The sequence below is a fragment of the Lepidochelys kempii genome, chromosome 25 (assembly GCF_965140265.1).
Source record: "Lepidochelys kempii isolate rLepKem1 chromosome 25, rLepKem1.hap2, whole genome shotgun sequence".
NCBI lineage: Eukaryota > Metazoa > Chordata > Testudines > Cheloniidae > Lepidochelys > Lepidochelys kempii.
The window spans coordinates 6,411,576-6,431,959 of record NC_133280.1 but is presented as its reverse complement, the minus strand read 5'-3'; the positions used below and the strand labels follow the sequence as shown (position 1 = coordinate 6,431,959).

The window sequence follows — 20,384 nt, the reverse complement described above, 5'->3', positions numbered from 1 at the left end:
GCTCTTCAAAAGAGGAGGAAAGCATATAGCACTCTTAGCATTGTATGGGTTACAACTGAAGCTCAGTCGGAAACTGGAGGAAAACCTGTTTCCAAATGAAAGGATTTAATGGCTGGGTTTCAGCTGGTCGAATTCTGTTGAAGTCAGTGAAAGCGTGAGAGCTGATGCCAGCTGAGGATCTGGCTCCTGGCCTCTAGTATTGGATAACGAAAGTAAGACAAGAGAATTCAGCAGTTAATGTTTTTAAACTTGTTTCTGATTTGTATCGATTTTAATACATTTTCATAGCAGGGCTGCAGGGGGCTCCTTGCACAGCCGCAGGGCCAGTGTGAGTTTGCGCTTGCAAGGTGGGCTGTAGTCCTTGTAAGGCAGACAGAGACTCCCAGCCAGGACTGCGAGGAGGAGGAGGAAGAGTTCCCAGTATGAGGGAGGACTCCCTACTGCTGGATACGCCTTGCCCCCTTCTCCGCCCTTCCCATGGGGGTACAGATGGCTCCCCACATTTCTGGTACGGGGGAGGCTATTTTTAATGACTGCTGTTATATTTTTTTCATCCATTTCTGTGTCAGGTGAAACTGATGTTTACTGATGACTAACAATTTAAATCAAATTCTGCCAACCCTACCTATAACCTAAAGCCGAGTGTCATTTTTAAAGTTGCCAGAAAACTTGGAAGCTCCTGTGGCTTTCAGGTGCATACTCACAGCTCTCACTAAAGGCAGTGGGAGTGCTTTGTGCTTGTTAAAGGACCACATTTTGCCTGCAAAACTGACGTCTTGGAGCTTGTGTGAGTCCTGGTACCTAAGCAAAATGCTGTCAGATGTCCAAAGGAATAATTTTTCATACATGGGGTAAACATTAAGAACTGATCAAGTTTTTCATGCAATGGGCATACATTTTTTTTTGCTTCCCTTTTCAGAAAAAGTGCTTCTGCCATAGATAAGACATCAAAGAGAAAGCAGAGCCTTAAAGGCTAAAGTGTTTCCCTAGAATGAAGGGTTAGAAATGCTCAGGACCCCCCTTTCAACTGATGCATATGATTTAAGAGAAAGCACCTGGAAACACCCCCCCCCCCAAAAAAAACCCCAAAACAAAAAACCCCAAAACAAACCAGTGCTTCCTGCTTGTGGAACTAAGACCCTTTGATTGGTTCAACTTCAGTTCATATCCAGACGAACAAAGCTGGTGTTTTGTTTTAACATCTGATTTGTAAAAATAAAGCGAAACTCAAATAGCGATTTGAGTTTAAGAAAAGCTGAAATTTGAGGTTATTCAAGGATATCTTCTGAAAGCCTGAGATTTTAGTGTGGTTGCTGAAAGGCCAGTAAAGTGGTCTTTGAAGGGAAGATGATCTGAAATGATCATTCGCCCAATACTTGAGATCAGTCAAATAACAGAAAAGAAAACACACTTTTTTTCGCTATAAAAAAGAAAAATAAGGCTTGGATAATGTAATGACTCTTAACACTTTAATCATCCATACCTTATGACTATAAGTTCATGCTTTACTTGTGTGGTGCAACAGTGTTCTAGATAACTTTAGACATTGACAGGGTTCTTGCCTCAATGGGCTGTCCGTTTAGAAGTACCCAGGAAAGATGGGAGGTATGTTCCCACAATGAGCAGGCTGATTAATGAAGCTTAAGTGCTTTGATTAACAATTTTCTTGGAATTTAGCACTTGTCTTCATGCTAATTTTGATGTGGAAACAAGTGGTCTCCTGGATGTGGTTCAGAGCATGAGCTGATACCATGAGGAGAGGAAGAATTTTTCACCAATGTTCAGGATTGCACTTTCTGCTAGCCTTAAAGTTCAGTTGCAGGTCACTGCCAGGAGCTGGACTCCAAACTTGGCCGACCAATGATCTAATGTATGGTTGTCTCTGCATAGTAGTCCTCCTCTCTTGCTAATATTTTTGTTAACTCAGAATGGGCTCTTGTTTAGGTTTATGTAGCCTCAATCTGCTTTTCCATTTGGATATTGGCTATTTTAAACTTTTCTTGGCTCTTAGCAGTGTAGATACTTGAAGTCAGACTGACTCCTAAATTTTTCTCAAAGCCCATTATATATCCTGGTGTTATTTCCTTGGCTTCATGTATTGTTTCTGGGCTTGGTAGTAAAACAAAACAATTAACATAGCCATGGCACTGAATAGCACAGTATTGTAGTACACATAATTGGTCAATTAATTTTTTAAAACTAGCTTGCAATAAAAGGATGCTAGCCTCGTAAAAATAGAAGATTGATGTGAGGGAGAGGGACAAAAATACATAAACCAGTGGCTTGATGGTGTTAACAACAAATACTAATCTCTAGAGCACCTTACAGTAAATTCTCAATGTACTTTACAAACCGCCTCAACCTACTTTAAATTGCTGTCCGGGACCTGATTTCACACAGTAGTTTGAGTTATATTCTTAGAGGAGCCTAGCAAATAAAAGGTCAGCTTAGTGACCTATTCTGAGTTTGAGTGAGGGTTTAGCTGCGGACATCTGCTCTCTGGCTTTCTTCAAGGTGGGAAGGCAGAAGGTGTCCCAAGTTCTGCTAATGGTGGGAGCTGGGAATAGAAATTAGACCTTTTATGGCTGCCATCAAGGATCTTTAGTAGCTTTTTTATAATTGGCCCTTTTAACTAGGCAGACTCAACTTTGGTGGCTGTCTCTTGTGGCTAGAGCTGCGTGCAGGGAGAAGTGTCTTCAGAAGTATTGGCATGAGCATCATATTGGCAATCCAATGGCAGCACAGCATACCGATATCACGGGTTGGGTTCTCTGCCTCTCAGGAAGCTGGGCTGTGGGCATAAGCAATGCCTTACCTTAGTCTACCACCTGCTGTGGTGATGGGCCTTTTTTTTGAGCCATATGCCCCCCACCCTGAGCAGAAGGAGACTGGACTGTAAGTTCCCCAAGGCATGGTCCATATCTGTGCGTTTGTACAGTGCCCGTAGAGGGGCTCTGATACCGAATGGGGCCTCCAGGTGGAACTATAATGTCAGTGGCACTGGATTGCTAGGGGAAGTTTGGAAGACCTGGCAAGAGCACAGTGGAGAGGAGTACTCAAGCATTATAAATGAATTAACTGTAACGTCATGTGCTTGGTGCATATTTGCCACTAAAGACATTCGTGCCGTTGGAATAAATGCAAATAAATTCTGCATTAAACCACTGAAGTTTCAAAAAAATCAGACTGTTTTATTTACTACTCTTCTGTCTTAGGCCCAGTCCTGTGCTAACGTATGCAGGTGGTCTCATTGACTGCAGCAGGACATAACCCTCAAGTGTCTTCAGGATTGGAACCTCTCTTCTGTGCTGTAAACTCCACTAGACTGGAGCCCTACCTCCCTTGAGCAACTTGCTTGGATCAAGAGTGTCCCTGTATGTCTAGGCAATGTGTTTGTGTCTGAGATGAGGGAGGGTCAGGTCAGACCTAAACCTTCATGAAGGCTGTTGGTTTTCCTCCTTGCGAAGGAAAATTACTTTCTCACATCACTAACTCACTTCCCAGTGGAATGGGTTGCTTCCTTTGGCTAGGTTAACTTACCAAGAGAGTCTAAAGCTCAGTGTTCCCAGCCTTTGCTGCTATGAAGAGTGAGACCAAATCTGAGATTTGACCTGGGGGCTTCATTTACTACTAAGCCATCACTTGATTTTTTTCATTGTAATTAACTATTTTGCTTTCTATTTCAACTCAGTTAATTGAGTGATCTGACAATTGATATAATTTGCTAGCTCAGCAATAGTGAAGTGGAACATGAGTTTTCCTACTGAAGAACCATCACAGTAAGGGGGTGTGAGAGTGTGTGTGTAATGCGAAAAATAGGTGAAAGAAATATCACATTGCATTAGGTGTAAATCTTTGAATGTTTCTACCACAGGTTTTACCAATAAAATCATTCTTATCCTCTGAATTTGCCTTGAAACTGTGTACATAGCACCATCTTAACAATTAGTGACTAGTCACGGCATGACTGAAGCTCTGTTCTCATTTAGTCTTTAATTGAACAGTCTGAAACACTTCAGCTAACTCGGCGTGGACAGGCCAAACCCAGGCCAGGCTAGAACAGTTTCTGATTATGCAGCAGGCCAGTGTTTTTTAAACCATTTAGCATGAGACGTGTTATAGTTTAAAATATCTCTCAAATGCTCCATACGTACACGACCTTTAATAGCAGAGTTGTGGTTATTCCAAACTGGAATGGTGGTTTATCATGGTAGCAGAGTGGGGAAGGGTAATAGCTGCTACTAAAAGTAAGAAATTGCACCAGCATGATGAGAACACATAATGGTCTTTGTGAACTAGAGTTCTCTGTCCTGACTCTTACTGCTGTCTTTCAACTAGCTAAAGCAGGCTTACGGAGCAGTACTTGTTTGCGTACTTCCAGATTTCTTTATTCGGACGAGGTTCAGATTGGCCCAGAGACTGTTATGACAACACTTTACACAGCTAAAAAATACGCTGTCCCTGCACTTGAAGCCCACTGCGTGGAGTTCCTAAAGAAAAACCTCAGAGCAGACAACGCATTCATGCTCTTAACACAGGTACGTTCTGAGGCTATTTGCATTTCAAGTCCTTTTAAACAGGTGCAACAGCTTTATATTATCTAGGCTGATGAGGATGTTTTGGACAAAGGAGGTGGCATGGCTTGCAGTGGAATGGGTTACTGTGCTCCGGTGTATTGTTTTAGTCCAGAATTCTCTCATGACTAGCAGGAGTTCTCTTGTTAATGAAGAATGATGTAGTCCTTTAAATAGTAAAGCATAAATTGGAAGTGCTTATATCAATTGCTGTCACTATTCCAGAAAGAACCTTTTTGGTATGCCAAGTGTCTTGTTAATGCCATGATGGTGAGAACGTAGTAAATTGCTCTGTAACAAGAGAGAACTTTACTGAGCTTCATCCGCCTGGAACAAGTATTATGGCCTGAAGAAGGGAAACTATAAAGTATTCATGTGTTCAAATATAGGGCAACTCCAGGAATAAATATTCACTGTATGGAGCCTACTGGCAGCCATCTAGAAGGCCCCTTTTTTGAGGGACTTCTTTATAATACCAGGATTCCCCCACTTCTGAAGAATGCAGAAAGCCCTCAGCCCTTTTCTCCTTAGGGTAGGAGGTGGGAGGTGAGTAAGATGGGACAGTTATTTGTTGTTGCAAGTAACTGGATGGTGGCCTTTTCCTCAACAAGTGCCAGCTTGGATCTCCACTGCAGGTGATGTGCACAGATGTGGAACCTGTGGATGGGGTGTTGGTTGAGGCTGTGTGACCCTGCCAATGTCCTCTTTTGAGGCTGAGCTGAGGCCGCAGCTGTCATTCTTTTCCTTCTGACTGCTCTAGACAGAAAATCAGCCTTTACTGGGTCCTTCATTACGTCTGCTGATTTATTTTGGGGAAGTTAAGTCTTTCTGCATAGGAAGCTTTTTGTTGTGATAACTGAAAAAGTTAATATTTTGTAAAATTCTATGCCAGTTTTTACCCCCATCAGGAATTTTGCTCTTGTTTAGGGATCCGAGACTTTCCTGGGCCACGAAAGGCCTTTCTAGTCATGGCTGAGGACAAATCCATGAGTTTCAAACCATAGTCCTCCTGTGATGGCACCCTGCGAGTTCTGGATAAACTCACTTCGCTTGTTCGGCTTCAGAGCAGGGCATGTCTGTCTGACTGTTCTGTGCAGGTCTCTTTCCGGTCACATATGCAGTGGGAAAGCTGCCTTAGACTATCGCGATTCTAGAGGAATCAACATTAGTTTCCCTCTGCTGATTTGGGAGCGGTTATCAAAGGGGATACATGCCTTAAGATAGTCTGGCACTGATGGACTTGACCAGATTGTCCTGTGCAGGAGGCTTTGATGCCAGGAATTGTTAACTTGCTCTGTGATCCTGTTCCCTGAATCTAGCACTTAGTTGGGGGAGGTTTAGGTTGGATATTAGGAAAAACTTTTTCACTAGGAGGGTGGTGAAACACTGGAATGGGTTACCTAGGGAGGTGGTAGAATCTCCTTCTTTAGAAGTTTTTAAGGTCAGGCTTGACAAACCCTGGCTGGGATGATTTAGCTGGGGATTGGTCCTGCTTTGAGCAGGGGGTTGGACTAGATGACCTCCTGAGGTCCCTTCCAATCCTGATATTCTATGATTCTATGACTCTATGAACTATTGCACTTAGGTCCACCTTAATAATAAGTCATGATACTGGCCCACTGAGTCCTTGCGGGGCTCTGCTTCCCAGCATTGCTCTTCAAAGCTACAGAAAAAGAAAGTCATCTTCACTCTGGTCATCTTGGTCACTGCATCAGTGTCTGGCCCTTCATTGGTTCCAGAATCTCTGGTGTTTGCTGTCTCTGGTGCCTCAACATCTGGAGCATCAGTGTGAGTTGCTCTGCCTGGACTGCTTCAAGTTTTGGTTGCCTCTTGGGCCAGATGCTCTGGTTCTGGGATCTCTGGCACTTAATGCTTTGGCTTTTGGTGTCTTTGGTGTCACCACTTAGGTGAACGTCGTTGTCCCTGAGCTTGATTGCTGGGTAATTGCTGCTGCACTCCCTGTTCTGTTCTGTTCTAGGTGCTGGTCATGAATAAGGGCTGTCTTTCTGCATGCCCTCCTAGGTTGGCTCTGTTTTCTTCTTTGAATCAGAGCTTCCTCTTATTACATTTTCCCCATACCACACTCAGGTCAGGTTGGTATTGGGACGTATGGACTGCTAGATTCTACCTCACTGTCTGGGATATGGCCTGGTGTGCACTCTGAGATGCTTTTCTCCTGGTCCCCTCAACTCAGGTTATGTTGTACCTGCATCTTGGCTCCTGTCTGATTCATGGATTCCTCTAGGGATGAAACAGTCATAGAAGTCCTAAGGATTAGCACCCTAGCCCTTTTGGCCATTTGGGCTAAGCTGCCTGAGGTCTCCAAGACCAGAAGTCGTTGCCCTGAGCTGGAAAGAGACTTTTTTGTTAGATCTGTTTCCAGAGACTCCTAGCTTTGTCAGCAGCTGTCACCTCGTTTTCCATTTTTTCAGTGAATGGGAGAAGGAAGAGATTATAAACAGTCCTTCTCAGGAAGACCTCTCATGGTCATCTTCATGCGATGATTTTGTGTTGTCCACATCTGGCTCCACACTGGATGACTGCAGAGATTGCCAGGGCAGGATAAAACTTTGTCCCACAGTAATTTCCTCATTTGGAGTCAGATGTCCCTCTGCAGTACAGGAGGAAGGGGTTCTTGTTGTATTAAAGTCTCAGAAGACAAAAGATATTGAATACCAAAGTGTCCATTGTCTCAGCAATACACTGGTTACTGAAGTTTCAGATGGACACACTGGCTTTCCATGTTCCTTTTTCCATTTCCACAAGATTGGTTCCTGGCTCTTGACTTAAAGCACCCTTCCTATCTTGTGATCTACCTAGGTGATCAGAAACATCTTCCATTCTGTGTGGGAGACAGTAATCACTAGTATCTGTACTTTCCATTCACTCTCCATGGCCCCCCAGCCTCTTAAAATGTCTCGCAGTACTGGCAACCTTTCTGAGAAAAACAGGCATATTTATGTTGAGCTGTATCTCAATGACTAGCTGATGAGAGATTCCTGGCTCCAAGGCCAGGTCCAGTCCTTGAGCCTGGGAATCCACCTCAAAAGTCCATTTTTACCGCAACACAAATAGTTTTGAAATGAGAGTTCCAGACTTTAGATTTGCAAAGGTATGTCTCCCACAAGACTGGTTGCAAATAATTATCTGGTTCTGGAGCCCCACTCATCCTCAGACAACTATGATTTGCATTTGTGACACTCCTGGTCAGATTCTGTTGGAGATCATTGCAGGGCTGGTTGAGATGACCGAGATCAACAGAGGCTTGACAACACTATCAGTGTAGCTGAACCATCTGTTGATGGCTAGCTGTCTTCATTGTTTGTGCTTCATAGTTGACCATAATGTGCTGGTCCAGATGTGCTTGCAAATGTCACTGAGCAGTGAAGAAATGCAGAGTGTGCTTCCAAACACTGAGACTCCTGTAGGTCTCTGATATGAAGCGACCTTGAACGTGTCAGAGTCTAAGATGGCCAGGACTTGTCCACATCATTGAAAGTGCTGGCACTCAGGCTTTCCAGTGTGCTTAGCTCGGTTGCTTCACCACTGAAGAATTTGCTCAATCACCAAGGGTGCTAAAGGAGTTGGCGGATGTGATTGCAGAACCATTGGCCATTAGCTTTGAAAACTCAGGGCGAACGGGGGAGGTCCCAGAAGACTGGAAAAAGGCTAATGTAGTGCCCATCTTTAAAAAAAGGAAGGAAGAGGATCCTGAGAACTACAGGCCAGTCAGCCTCACCTCAGTCCCTGGAAAAATCATGGAGCAGGTCCTCAAGGAATCAATTGTGAAGCACTTAGAGGAGAGGAAAGTGATCAGGAACAGTCAGCATGGATTCACCAAGGGCAAGTCAGGCCTGACTAATCTAATTGCCTTCTATGACGAGATAACTGGCTCTGTGGATGAAGGGAAAGCAGTGGACGTGTTGTTCCTTGACTTTAGCAAAGCTTTTGACATGGTCTCCCACAGTATTGTTGCCAGCAAGTTAAAGAAGTATGGGCTAGATGAATGGACTGATAAGGTGGATAGAATTCTTGCTAGATCATTGGGCTCAACGGGTAGTGATCAATGGCTCCATGTCCAGTTGGCAGCCGGTATCAAGTGGAGTGCCCCAAGGATTGGTCCTGGGGCCAGTTCAATATCTTCATTAATGATCTGGAGGATGCTGAGGGTACAATCCACACCAAGGTTGCAGATGATGCTAAACTAGGAGGAGTGGTAGGTATGCTGGAGGGTAGGGATAGGATACAGAGGGACCTAGACAAATTAGAGGGTTGGGCCAAAAGAAATCTGATGAGGGTCAACAAGGACAAGTGCAGAGTCCTGCACTTAGGACAGAAGAATCCCATGCACCGCTACAGACTAGGGGTCTGCAGTTCTGCAGAAAAGGACCTAGGGGTTACAGTGGATGAGAAGCTGGATATGAGTCAGCAGTGTGCCCTTGTTGCCAAGAAGGCTAATGGCATTTTGGGGCTGTATAAGTAGGGACATTGTCAGCAGATCGAGGGACATGATTGTTCCCCTCTATTCGACATTGGTGAGGCCTCATCTGGAGTACTGTGTCCAGTTTTGGGCCCCACACTACAAGAAGGATGTGGAAAAATTGGAAAGCGTCCAGTGGAGGGCAACAAAAATTATTAGGGGACTGGAGCACGACTTATGAGGAGAGGCTGAGGGAACTGGGATTGTTTAGTCTGCAGAAGAGAAAAATGAGGGGGCATTTGGTAGCTGCTTTCAACTACCTGAAAGGGGGTTCCAAAGAGGATGGCTCTAGACTGTTCTCAGTGGTACCAGATGACAGAACGAGGAGTAATGGTCTGAAGTTACAGTGGGGGAAATTTAGATTGGATGTTAAGGAAAACTTTTTCACTAGGAGGGTGGTGAAATACTGGAATGGGTTACCTAGGGAGGTGGTGGAATCTCCTTCCTTTGAGGTTTTTAAGGTCAGACTTGACAAAGCCCCTGGCTGGGATGATTTAGTTGGGGATTGGTCCTGCTTTGAGCAGGGGGTTGGACTAGATGACCTCCTGAGGTCCCTTCCAACCCTGAGATTCTAGGATTCTGTTAAAGTAGGAAATTCTGCCATATTTCAGTTCTCTGATGCACTTGAGGTCTCAGTATTTGAAGCTGGTGTTACTAAGTTCTGTCTCAGCCTTGCACAAGTCAGAGGCAGGAGGCACCAAGAGAACCAGCAGCTCCGTGAGTGCAACCCTGTCTGAGCTCCTAAGTCAAAACATCTTTTTAGCCATTATTTGTATTACGGTAGTGAATGGAGCCCCCAGCACGTTGTGGCACTGTTGTGCTAGGTGCTGTTTGTGTTTAGTAAGATCCGTGCTCTGAAGAGCTTAATCTAAATAGAAAAGACAAAGCGTGGTGGATAGGAAGTATTCTTCAAGGTGACCTCTGCATATGCCCACGTGTTCTGAATGGCTCCAAGAACCCTGATGGTACTTATGCTAGGCATAGAGATGGTACCAGATGGATTCAGGATGTTGGTGCTACCCATGCTGGGCACAGAACAGCTCTGGTGCTGGGTCCTTGGAATTCAATCTTTTGGCGCCACTTATGCTGCGCATTCAGCCACTCTGAGTGTCTCCAAACTCTGAGGACTCTCGTGTGACCAGACTTAGTCCACTTACACTATTGTGAATTTCCTTACTGTAAGTAAATCGATCTATTTACACCTCTGCAAACCCTCATGTAGACAAAGTGCACTGGCACAAAGCAGAACTTTTATGAGTGCAGCTTGCTTCAGTATGTTACTGGTTTCACTTGCATCAGTGTGGGTTTCACTTTGCATCAATACGCTGTCTACATTTTGGCATTTTCACTTGATGTAATGGCATCGGTGTAGCTATACAGTGCAAATTTCATTAATGTAGATTGGCCCAATTTACTCAGGCACTATCTTCCCCCTCTTCTGATGTAGCAATCTCAATTACACTTGCTCTCAGACAAAGGAAGCCCTTCTACAAAGGGCTTTCTTACATTTAGTTTGATTCATTTTTTTTTAATGAAAGTTAAGGGTTTACCCCACTATCAGCTGACATGTCAAACCTGACTTGTCCCTGTCTCTGCTGCCTGCAAAGTTCTAGTTAACATAGTGCTAGTTAACAGGACTCTTCAAAGTCTCTTTCTAACTTGATGTAACTCTTGAGTGAAGATGTATTCAGCTAAATTGGAGCCAAGTTTTCTTCCAGTATGTGTATTATTACTCTTCCTTAACTAGCTGTGAAAGGCTAAGCTATGTTGTTTGTGTCATGAATTCACTTGGTTTGCAAACTAGTGGCAAATCCAGTAATTGGAGAAAGATGCTTTAAAATAAAATATCCTTGATTGGCTGCAAATAAGGAACTGAGAACAACTTTTTCTTTGCATTAATGATGGATGCTTCATTGTTAGGCAAGACTATTTGATGAACCCCAGCTGGCCAGCCTGTGCCTAGAGAACATAGACAAGAACACATCAGATGCCATCAATGCCGAGGGGTTCACAGACATTGATTTAGGTAAGCTTTGTTTCCTTTCTGCAGACTCTTGTTACAAGCTTGACTTTTGGATTACACAAGTTTCTTTACCTGGCAGTTTGTCCTTTTTGGTTTGGCCCTAGCTGTCTAGGGACAACTTCTCAAGGGACTGGAACTGACAGTCCCTGGGCATAAGCATATAGGGGCAGGGGATTCTCAGCAGAACTCTTAGAACTAGACACTGGCATTCACATCCCTTTGCTCTATAGGGCTGTGACACTTTGATCTCTAGGGCATAATACAAAGCCTATCCCTTTTGTTGCTGTTGGCTGGCGAAGGGTGGGTGTAACATACCCTCTGTGGGAGGAGTTGGCAGTGCTTTGACTTGAAATAAGATTCAGGTGTTAAATATTTATGTCCAGAGACATTGTAGTGTGCACGTTTCATAAATGGAACTTAAAAGTCAAAATATTCATTTTCTATTGCTAATGGGCTAAATTGTCAAATTAAGGCATGGATAATACAAACTTTTTGGCTCTTATCCTGTTTATGTTCAAGTTTGACTTGTAGGTAACCAGAAATTCCTTTTACTGTGCAGCAGTAAATGTATCCACTCTGTAGGCACTGCTTGCTGTTGCAGTGACATGCCTACTTGTGGAATTACTCATCAGGTTGTGGGCATACAGCGCTCAGGAGCAGCCCTGCAGTTCTGAATTCCGACGCCTTTCCTCGCCTTGGGATTCTGCATTGGGAACTTTGGCCACTTAAAAATCAGGACATATGGGTCAGTGCCTAAAGTTGTTGCTGTCCTGCCTTACAGACACCCTGGTTGCGGTGCTGGAGCGGGATACCTTGGGGATTCGGGAGGTTCGTTTGTTTAATGCAGTGGTTCGCTGGTCGGAGGCAGAATGTCAGCGGCAGCAACTTCAGGTGATTCCAGAGAACAAGCGGAAAGTACTGGGCAAAGCGCTTTCTCTTATTCGCTTCCCATTGATGACTATTGAGGAGTTTGCAGCAGGTAACTGAATAAAGGCGCTTCTGGGAGACCTGGTCTCCACTTCCAAATCTTAGAGGATCAAGTATATTTTAAAAAAAGGACTTTCATAGAATATCCAAAACTGCTCAAAATACTTGTTAGATATTTGTTGTTGGACATCAAAAGCTACAGGTACATCACACAGTTTATCAGTAATTTAGTTTTAAACATCCCATGGAGAACCTAAGATCAGTAGCTCTCTAAAAGTTAAATCCTGTTGTTTCTGCATATTATCTGTGTTTTTACTACTGACTACATGAAAAAGGAAATAACATGATATCTGAATAGGAATATACTTTTCCTGTTCCCTTGAAAGAGTAGACTGCAAAAAGTACTAACATTTAGTATTGAACTGTGGTGGTAATGGTGGTGTATCCTATTCCGAAAGGTGACTTACAAAGGGAGGAGGAATTGTAAGCCATTCAGGCTTTCATCATAAAGAAACACAAGAATCACTTTTCTGCTTCCCCTTAACCACAGAAGGGTCAGGAATATCTAGTGTTGTCATCCCTGTTTTGCTAATGGACTCTCCAGAGTAGACACCTGGAATGGCAGCTTTCTCAGCCCTCAGTTGAAGGGAGAGAGGTGTTAGTTATTTCACAAATAACACTTTCCCTAAGCCTCCGTCACGAGTGCAAGTTAAAAAGATGTTCCCTTGGTTTAAACAATCTGACTAAAAATGTCTTCCTTTCTCACTTGCCCACTTGTCTCGTGTGATTTCTTATCTCAGAGGTTCTCCAGTCCTCCAGGGAGTAAAGTCAACTTGATGTTTCTTGGGGGGGGAGAAAAAAAGAAAAGAAAAAAAAAAAAAAACCAAGCAGAAGAGCCATTTAGAAACATCGAGAAGTTCCCATTCTACATTATAAAAAGCAGAAGGGGGCACGAACACAACTTTTTTTTTTTTTTTGGTAGGTCCGTTCTAAGGAGGGGGTGACTTCCATTCCTTGATGATGAATTTTGACCTCTGAAAAATAAAGTTGGTAATAACGACAGCCACAATAACCAAAAAAGTGTGTAATGTATATTTAAAGAGATGGGTATACTAAAAATCAGCAGTAACGGCCATGCTGCCTGTCGCAGAAGTGACTTGGACATTGTCTGACATGCTGACTCTTTTGTTGGTCAGAGATTCGGTCCATTCTCACTGAGTGGCTCAATCCTGTTGGTCTGCTGTACATATTTAATGGCTTTCCTCCACCTTGAAGTTGATATCCATGGTCACAATGTGCAGTTTGTTCCTTTATGTTTGAACCACTGCTTAGTTGGGTACAGGATTGTTGCATCAATTCCAGATCTGATGTAGCATCTGGTGTGACTAAAGAAAGCACGTTTCTTCTTGACAGGGTCAAAATTCTCATCAGTAAAAGCAACAGTTTCTGCCTGTTCTGTCTTTTCCGTCTGGAAGGTGCTGGATTTTTCTTCCCCTTCAGACTTTTATGGATGACAAGTTCAGTTATGTAGGAGGCTTGCATGGGTTTTCGGTGTGCCAGGGTGAGAAGTTTGACTCTAGGGAAAGCCAGGATCTCTGTTCTGTGTGGTCTGTTATGAGTGCTTGTTTGAGCTGCGGCCTCTCCAATAGCAGGGAAATCACTGTTGCTGTCTTGTTTTGAGATTACATATAGGAAATGTTCTTCCAGTGTCCATTCCGGTCTTTAAAATATCCTAACAATTTATACTGTCCAGCCCCTCCTTCAATAAGGATGAATAACTTGGATTTGCTGCACTTTTGTCCTCTAAACTAACATTGTCAGAGCAAGGCCTCTTGCGTCTGTGTCAACCACAGTGGAGGTGGGAAAATGGAACTGGTAGCCTATATGAGAGGATTTTGGAAGCTGTTGGTTTCAACTAAACCAGCTTATAATTTAGTATAGAAAGTGGAGATCAAAATAAATGCATCTTGGCTGGCTAGTGGGTCAGTCACACCCCATTCCCTTAGAGCAAGTAATTTGAAACATTCCAGAACCAGGAATTGCGGCAACTGGGTATGTTTAGACATGATCTGTTTGCAGTAATTTTTTGCTGATCAAGGTGTCTGTAAAGCCATTTAAATGGTAACCATACATATTTCTTTAAATTCTATTTCATCCTTGTCTCTTGCAGTCATGTGCCGTCTTACACCTGACTTTCAAGACTATTTAAAGGGGCACAGTTAATTTACAAGTCACTGAATGTAACCAATCATAGTTACAAACAACACTTAGGATGACTAACTGGAAAAGAGGTGGAGATTTTTTGTTTGTGCATTTGACAGCAACTTTGTGTGTAATCAACTTCATTGTTGGGTGTTCTCTCTCTCTCACTCACACACAGAAGTTTCTTTTAAACATAGTACCAGAAAAGCTACTCTGCAAGGAATTAGTCAGGACATGCTATTTAAAGGGTGCTTTGGCAGCAACTGGAACCATTCAATTAAACTTTTTGGAAATTGATTGAGTTCAGTGTCCCTTTAGAAGGCATACCTAAGATGACTGTAACAGAAAGATAAGAGGAATTGTTTGGGTTTATAGTTTATGTAGTACTTTCTGTAGACTGTTTAACTATAGTCAGTTTTCTTTGTCTGTATGAAAGATGCATACTGCAACAGGCAGAGAAATGTGGTGTTTTTTTTAAAGTGGGAACAAAATCCCCCAGAATGGCAGGGAGTTCACAGGTGTAGGTGGTATTACCTGAAACCATGTCCATCTCAACAGTTAAAGTGGGCTACCTTTCACATTGACAGCATATTTTTAATTTCGACATCTCTTCCTGCTGTACTTACCCCATTACATCATCCCATCTAGGGTCTTCACCGCAGTGGTAATAAACTAAATGAGTGTAGATCTTGTAACTGTCGCATAAAATATAAATACTGATCTCTCAAAGGGGTAGGGTTGGGAAATTAGCTGCATGCCCTTGATATTCTTAAATGTTTGTGGTAGAACTTGGGCCAATTGAATAAATAACAGCATGTTGGCTGAATGGAGGTGTGTATTTATAATACATGCCAGACCAGATGCTGATGTGTAGTGTCTCAACATGTTGATGTGCAGGTAGAAAGCGGCCTGGTATACACTGTGTTCTCAGTGAAGCTAGCTTCCTTTCCTGAGGGAATTTAAGCATGTGTGGCATTCCTGGTGTATATTATGTAGGAATCACCTACTCGTATTCTCAGCATAAATTTGCCTTCCATTGTAAAACTTGCAGCAATTTTTGCTTTTTTTTTTTTTTTTAATTTTTTTTTAAGTCCTGACAGCGTTGCTCTCTGTCTGCTCCTTTGCAGGGCCTGCCCAGTCAGGAATTCTGACTGACCGGGAAGTGGTTAGCCTGTTTCTCCACTTCACTGTCAATCCAAAACCCCGAGTGGAATTCATTGACAGACCACGCTGCTGCCTGAGAGGGAAGGAGTGCAGCATCAACCGTTTCCAGCAGGTGGAGAGCCGCTGGGGGTACAGTGGGACTAGCGACAGGATCAGGTCAGTTCTGCTGCTCATCTCTTCCTGTTCTGTTGAGCTTTGAGTGGTCTTAGGCCTGGCCTACACTAAAATGTTCTACCAGGATGACTGCTGGTTAGCGTGTGGCCCTAGCATGCATGCAGATATGCTAGTGTTAAGGTGCCCTATACTGGTATAACTTAATTTGCTTCCCAAAATGGAATAAGCTATATGTGTATAAGCTCGTTTATACTTCGTATAATAACTATGCCCATGCTGGGTGGTGGGGAGAGTTTGCTGCTTTAATTACACCTGTGTAGCTTAAAACGGCTCTACTTTCTAGTGTAGACACACCTTAAATGCACCCAGTCGTTCTTTTTGACAGAGTAAGTATCACAGACCCTTGTCTAATTGTTACCTGTAGCCTTATGCCAAATCATGGCTTGTCTTTGGGTGACTAGACAACATGTGATTCACCAGTGCTCTGTTAAATCTGGGCCAGTTCCCTGCTACACTAAGATCATGCACCAGCTTTTTTACTAACATCAAGCTAGCTTCTGTAATCTAACTTGCTGTAGATTCATAGATGCCAGGGCCAGAAGAGGCCATTGTGATCATCTAGTCCGACCTCCTGCATAGCAGAGGTCCGAGAACTGCCCCAGAATGAGAGCATCTCTCTCTGAACCACATCCGGACTTGCTTTAAAAATTGTCTGAAGGAGAATCTATCCCAACCCTTGATAAATTGTTCCAATGGTTAATTTCTTACTGTTATAAATGTATATCTTATTATCAGTCTGAATTTGTCTAGCTTGAACTTCCAACCATTGGATTGTTAGACCTTTCTCTGCTAGGCTGAAGAGCCCATTATTAAATACTTGTTCCCCCGTAGATACTGATGAACTATAATCAAGTCACTCCTTAACCTTCTCTTTGTTAACCTAAATAGATAGACTCAAGGCGCTCAATAGCTGTAAGGCAGGTTTTCTAATCCTTTAATCATTCTATAGATTCATGCAAGGTCATTTTAATGGGTACAGTGAAGTGAAGGCTGTCTCAATTAAAGGCTCCACTTACTGATTGCAGGCATTGTGGCCTAGTGATTAGAGCAAGGCACTGGGAGTCTAGGAGAGCTGGGCTATTCCCTTATTTGCTGCTGACTTGCAGTGACTATAGGAAGGTTGTTTAATTTGTCTGGTTTAGTTTCCCCATCATTAAAGTAGGGTAAAACCTTGTGTTGGAGAGGCTATTACAACAGGAAACTTTTAGAGCAAAGATCTAACATTGAGAAACCTCTTGACACCTCTCTGTCTTTGAGTTAAAGTTGTCTAACTTATTTTAAGTGAAACTGTTTGACAGTGTCAGCTTCGAGGTGCACGTTGAGCCAGGCTGCTGTGTAGTTTTGGTATGCGATATTTTACACTGCTGGCAGATCAACTTTGAATGTGCCCTGGATGTGCATTGCTAACACGCGTTAACATTGCAGCTGTTGTCTGAGGGGGTGAGGAGGTGGTGTTGGAAATGGGGTATCCAATTTTGGTATCCAGGGAGGAGAGAAAAGCAATCTAGTGTTTTTGCAATGGGAAGGCAGATGTATTTCCTTTTCCTCCCTGTCTTGGGGGTATGGGGTGGGGGGGTGAAGGTAGTTTTGAATAAGGTGTGGTGTGGGAGTTGTCGGAGTTCTTATTCTCTACCCAGGCAATCTTGACAGCAGCTAGCTGTTCCGCTGCAAATACACCGAGCAATTATGTACAAGTATATTAACTTAATGATTCTGCTTCAGTGATCAGGTGTGAAATATTTAATGTTGACATTTAAAGTATTCTTACTTGGCTTCAAAGTGTTAATCTCATGGAGGTGAGTAAGAGCAGTTCATCTCTCTTGGCTTTATTTTCAACCTCTCCAGATTCCGGCAGACCACTGCATCAGCTTTGACTTGGTTCACATCTTGGAGGCTGACTTTGCAGTCCTAAGGGCTAGAGAGTTCATTGTTTTTTAATGAAAGCTCATATGTGACAATGTACATAGCCACCTAATCCCATTTTGTGTGGGGTCAATCTGAGTGTTAATGGTGCAGTATGAATTGCTTATGCTGTTACTATGGAAGCAGAATACAAAATTCTATTTTCCTTTAGTGCAAATCATTAGCTATCAAGGATCTAAGACCTTATTGAAAAAGCACACTTAAAATACAGTACAGAATTCAGTAAGTCTTAGACCTGAAAACAAATTGTGAGCTAAGGTCACTATGCATCCTCCTTACTTTAGCAGACCAGTTTGCCATTTTTGTGCTGACTCTTCCCTGTTAACCTCTCTCTAAATCTTACAGGTTCTCAGTAAACAAAAGGATATTTGTAGTTGGGTTTGGACTGTATGGATCAATACATGGGCCGACAGACTACCAAGTAAATATACAGGTATTAAACATTCTCTCTTTACTGTACTAAACATGCCCTTTATTTGCTGCCATATAAACCTCGCCAGTGTAGCGCTCAGTGAAATATACACCAAACTTTTCAACTATACAGTTAACTCCTTTTTATAAAAAGGCGTCTTCATGTTTTATAGAAATACTGGTTAGCTGAGCAGAGTAAAGAGACACACGGGGCCTAGGAGGATTAGCTACTTTCATAAGCCTGTTTCTGTTCTGCTATAAATGGCATCCATCGCTGCGGTATCTCAGTGCTGCCATGTTGGGAGTTTAGTGCTCATAAGAATGTATAATCTGACCGCATTGAGGCAATTCAGGTAAACGCTGGGGTTAGGGAAACACATGTTTACACAGGCGTCCTTTGAGTGATTGTGTGTGTCATTCCACTCCCAATGTGCAAGCGCCTTTGCATGCAGTTGTCAGGAAGTTTTTTCCTCTCAAGTAATACCTGTCGTGGCAACTTGTACGCTACTGCGTGGTGTATAAAGGGCCCACCCGCCCCGAGCCCTCTCAGTTCCTTCCTACTCACAGATATGAGTGTTAAAAAAAATATGTTTAGACTTTATGGAATACTTGTAGGATGCTGCCGGTATTAATCTTACTTATATTATAACTATACTATGGGATATAAATATTGAGTGTTTGCATTGCATTGCAATGGTCCTTGGAATTGCTCGGCTTGCCTTAGCAAGTGCTCTGTGTGTTCATTGTAAATTAATTGTAGACAGTTTTCTAGATTCATAGAATTAGTACGTACCTAATGGTGTAGCGAGTGTAGGTGTTTCCTCAGTCCCCAGTTGGGTTTTTTCATGTTGTGTGTGACTGAGGGATGCCTCGGTCCCTGGGCTTCAAGCTCTCTCTCTCGTGGTAGGCTGAGGCCCGTGAGCAACCCACACTCAAGCTGCTGAAAGCGTTTCGGGGAAGCTCATATTCAGGGTTGTTGCCAGATCTACAAAGACTTTAAGCCTTGGATGAGGAAAGACGGAAGCTAGGCTAAAGTTTTGGCTCATGGAGGTGCTCCTTTGGCTCAGCAGTGGTCTCGGGCACTGTTGGGAGGAGCTCCCCCTTGGTCAGCAGAGGGATAATAGACCTCCTCTGAATCAGAGATTTGCTCCTTTGTTTCCCAGTGTGAGCCAGTTTCACTACTCTCCACCAAGGCACTGCTAGGGAACCTTCAACGGGAGTGCCATCAAGTGTGTGGCCAGGGAGTTCCTGGCACCCACCTCTGTCCGGTGGCCTTTTTGAAACCCGTGGGGTTCCCCCCTGGTTTCTAGGTCATATGAGGCATTCCTGCTCTGTGTCATTGGAGAGAGGTGGGGAGTCTATTCGCCAGGCACCGCCTGTTCCTGAGTCCAGTACAAGCAGCAAGAGGCAGTTCACAAAGACCCTTCTGGACAGCTAATGGAGGAGCCTGTGCTGGCCTCTTCTTCGTCCTCTCCTGATAAGGCAGTCTGCTCGGGACGTTTCACCTGCCCCCAGTGACTGACTGAACCAAGAGCTGCGAAAGAGGGTGGCCTTAAGCCTGGAGATCGTGGTGGAGGAGGTTAAAGAATCCTCACACTGCCTTGACGACGTTTTGGCCACAGCAGGGCCTTCATGAGTGGCCTCACCTATTAATAAGGTGATTATGGACCCTGCTAAGGCTCTCTGGCAGAACCCCTTTATCTCTTCCCTGCCTCAAAAAAGCAACAAACATAAATATTCTGTTCCGTCCCAGGAGTCTGAATGTCTCTATTCTCATCCCCCCACCCTGCCATCCTCTCTGGTGATATCCACAGCCAGTGAAAGGGAACAGGGGCAACCCCTGAATCGAAGGACAGGAAAAAACTAGATCTGTTGAGTAGAAAAGTTTATGCTACTTGGGGATTGCAGCTCAGGACTGCCAATCAGCGAGCGCTTTTGGGCTGGTACGATTTGAGTGTCTCTAAACATTAGAGACTTTTAGAGTACAAAATGATGGGGTCTAAATTAGCTGTTACTCCAAGATCTCTTTCTTGAGTGGTCATTGTGGATAGTTCTCCGAAAACATCGTCTCAGGATGCAGTGGCAGTCAAAAAACTGAACAATGTTAGGAACCATTTGGAAAGGGATCGATAATACGACAGAAAATATCATAATGGTACACCCATATCTTGAATACTGCATGCAGATCTGGTTGCCACATCTCAAAAAAGATACGTTGGAATTGGAAAAGGTACAGAGAAGAGCAACAAAAATGATTACGGGTATTACTTCTGTATGACGAGATTAAGACGACCTGGGACTTTTGAGCTTGGAAAAGAGGTGACGAAAGGTGGGGTGGAATATGATAGGTCTATAAAATCTTGGCTGGTGTGGAAAAAGTGAACAAGGAAATGATATACAAAGGAGTAAATAACACAAGAACTAGGGGTCACCCAATTAAATTAATAGGCAGCAGGTTTAAAATGAACAAAAGGAAGTATTTCTTCACGTAATGCACAGTCAACCT

General features: G+C 43.4%; 1 protein-coding gene across 5 annotated transcripts in view; it reads left to right on the top strand.

Annotated features, from left to right (window-relative positions):
- Positions 1-20,384, top strand: part of BTBD2 (BTB domain containing 2) — a 46,251-nt gene that overhangs the window by 12,075 nt on the left and 13,792 nt on the right. For 3 of the 5 annotated variants that reach the window (XM_073323836.1, XM_073323835.1, XM_073323834.1), the window contains 5 exons: positions 4,382-4,538; positions 10,975-11,080; positions 11,859-12,056; positions 15,334-15,526; positions 17,813-17,900. In XM_073323836.1, coding sequence (XP_073179937.1) covers positions 4,382-4,538; positions 10,975-11,080; positions 11,859-12,056; positions 15,334-15,526; positions 17,813-17,900 — 742 coding nt within the window. The remainder of the gene's footprint in view (positions 1-4,381; positions 4,539-10,974; positions 11,081-11,858; positions 12,057-15,333; positions 15,527-17,812; positions 17,901-20,384) is intronic. The other 2 variants (XM_073323837.1, XM_073323838.1) reach the window with 2 other exon arrangements.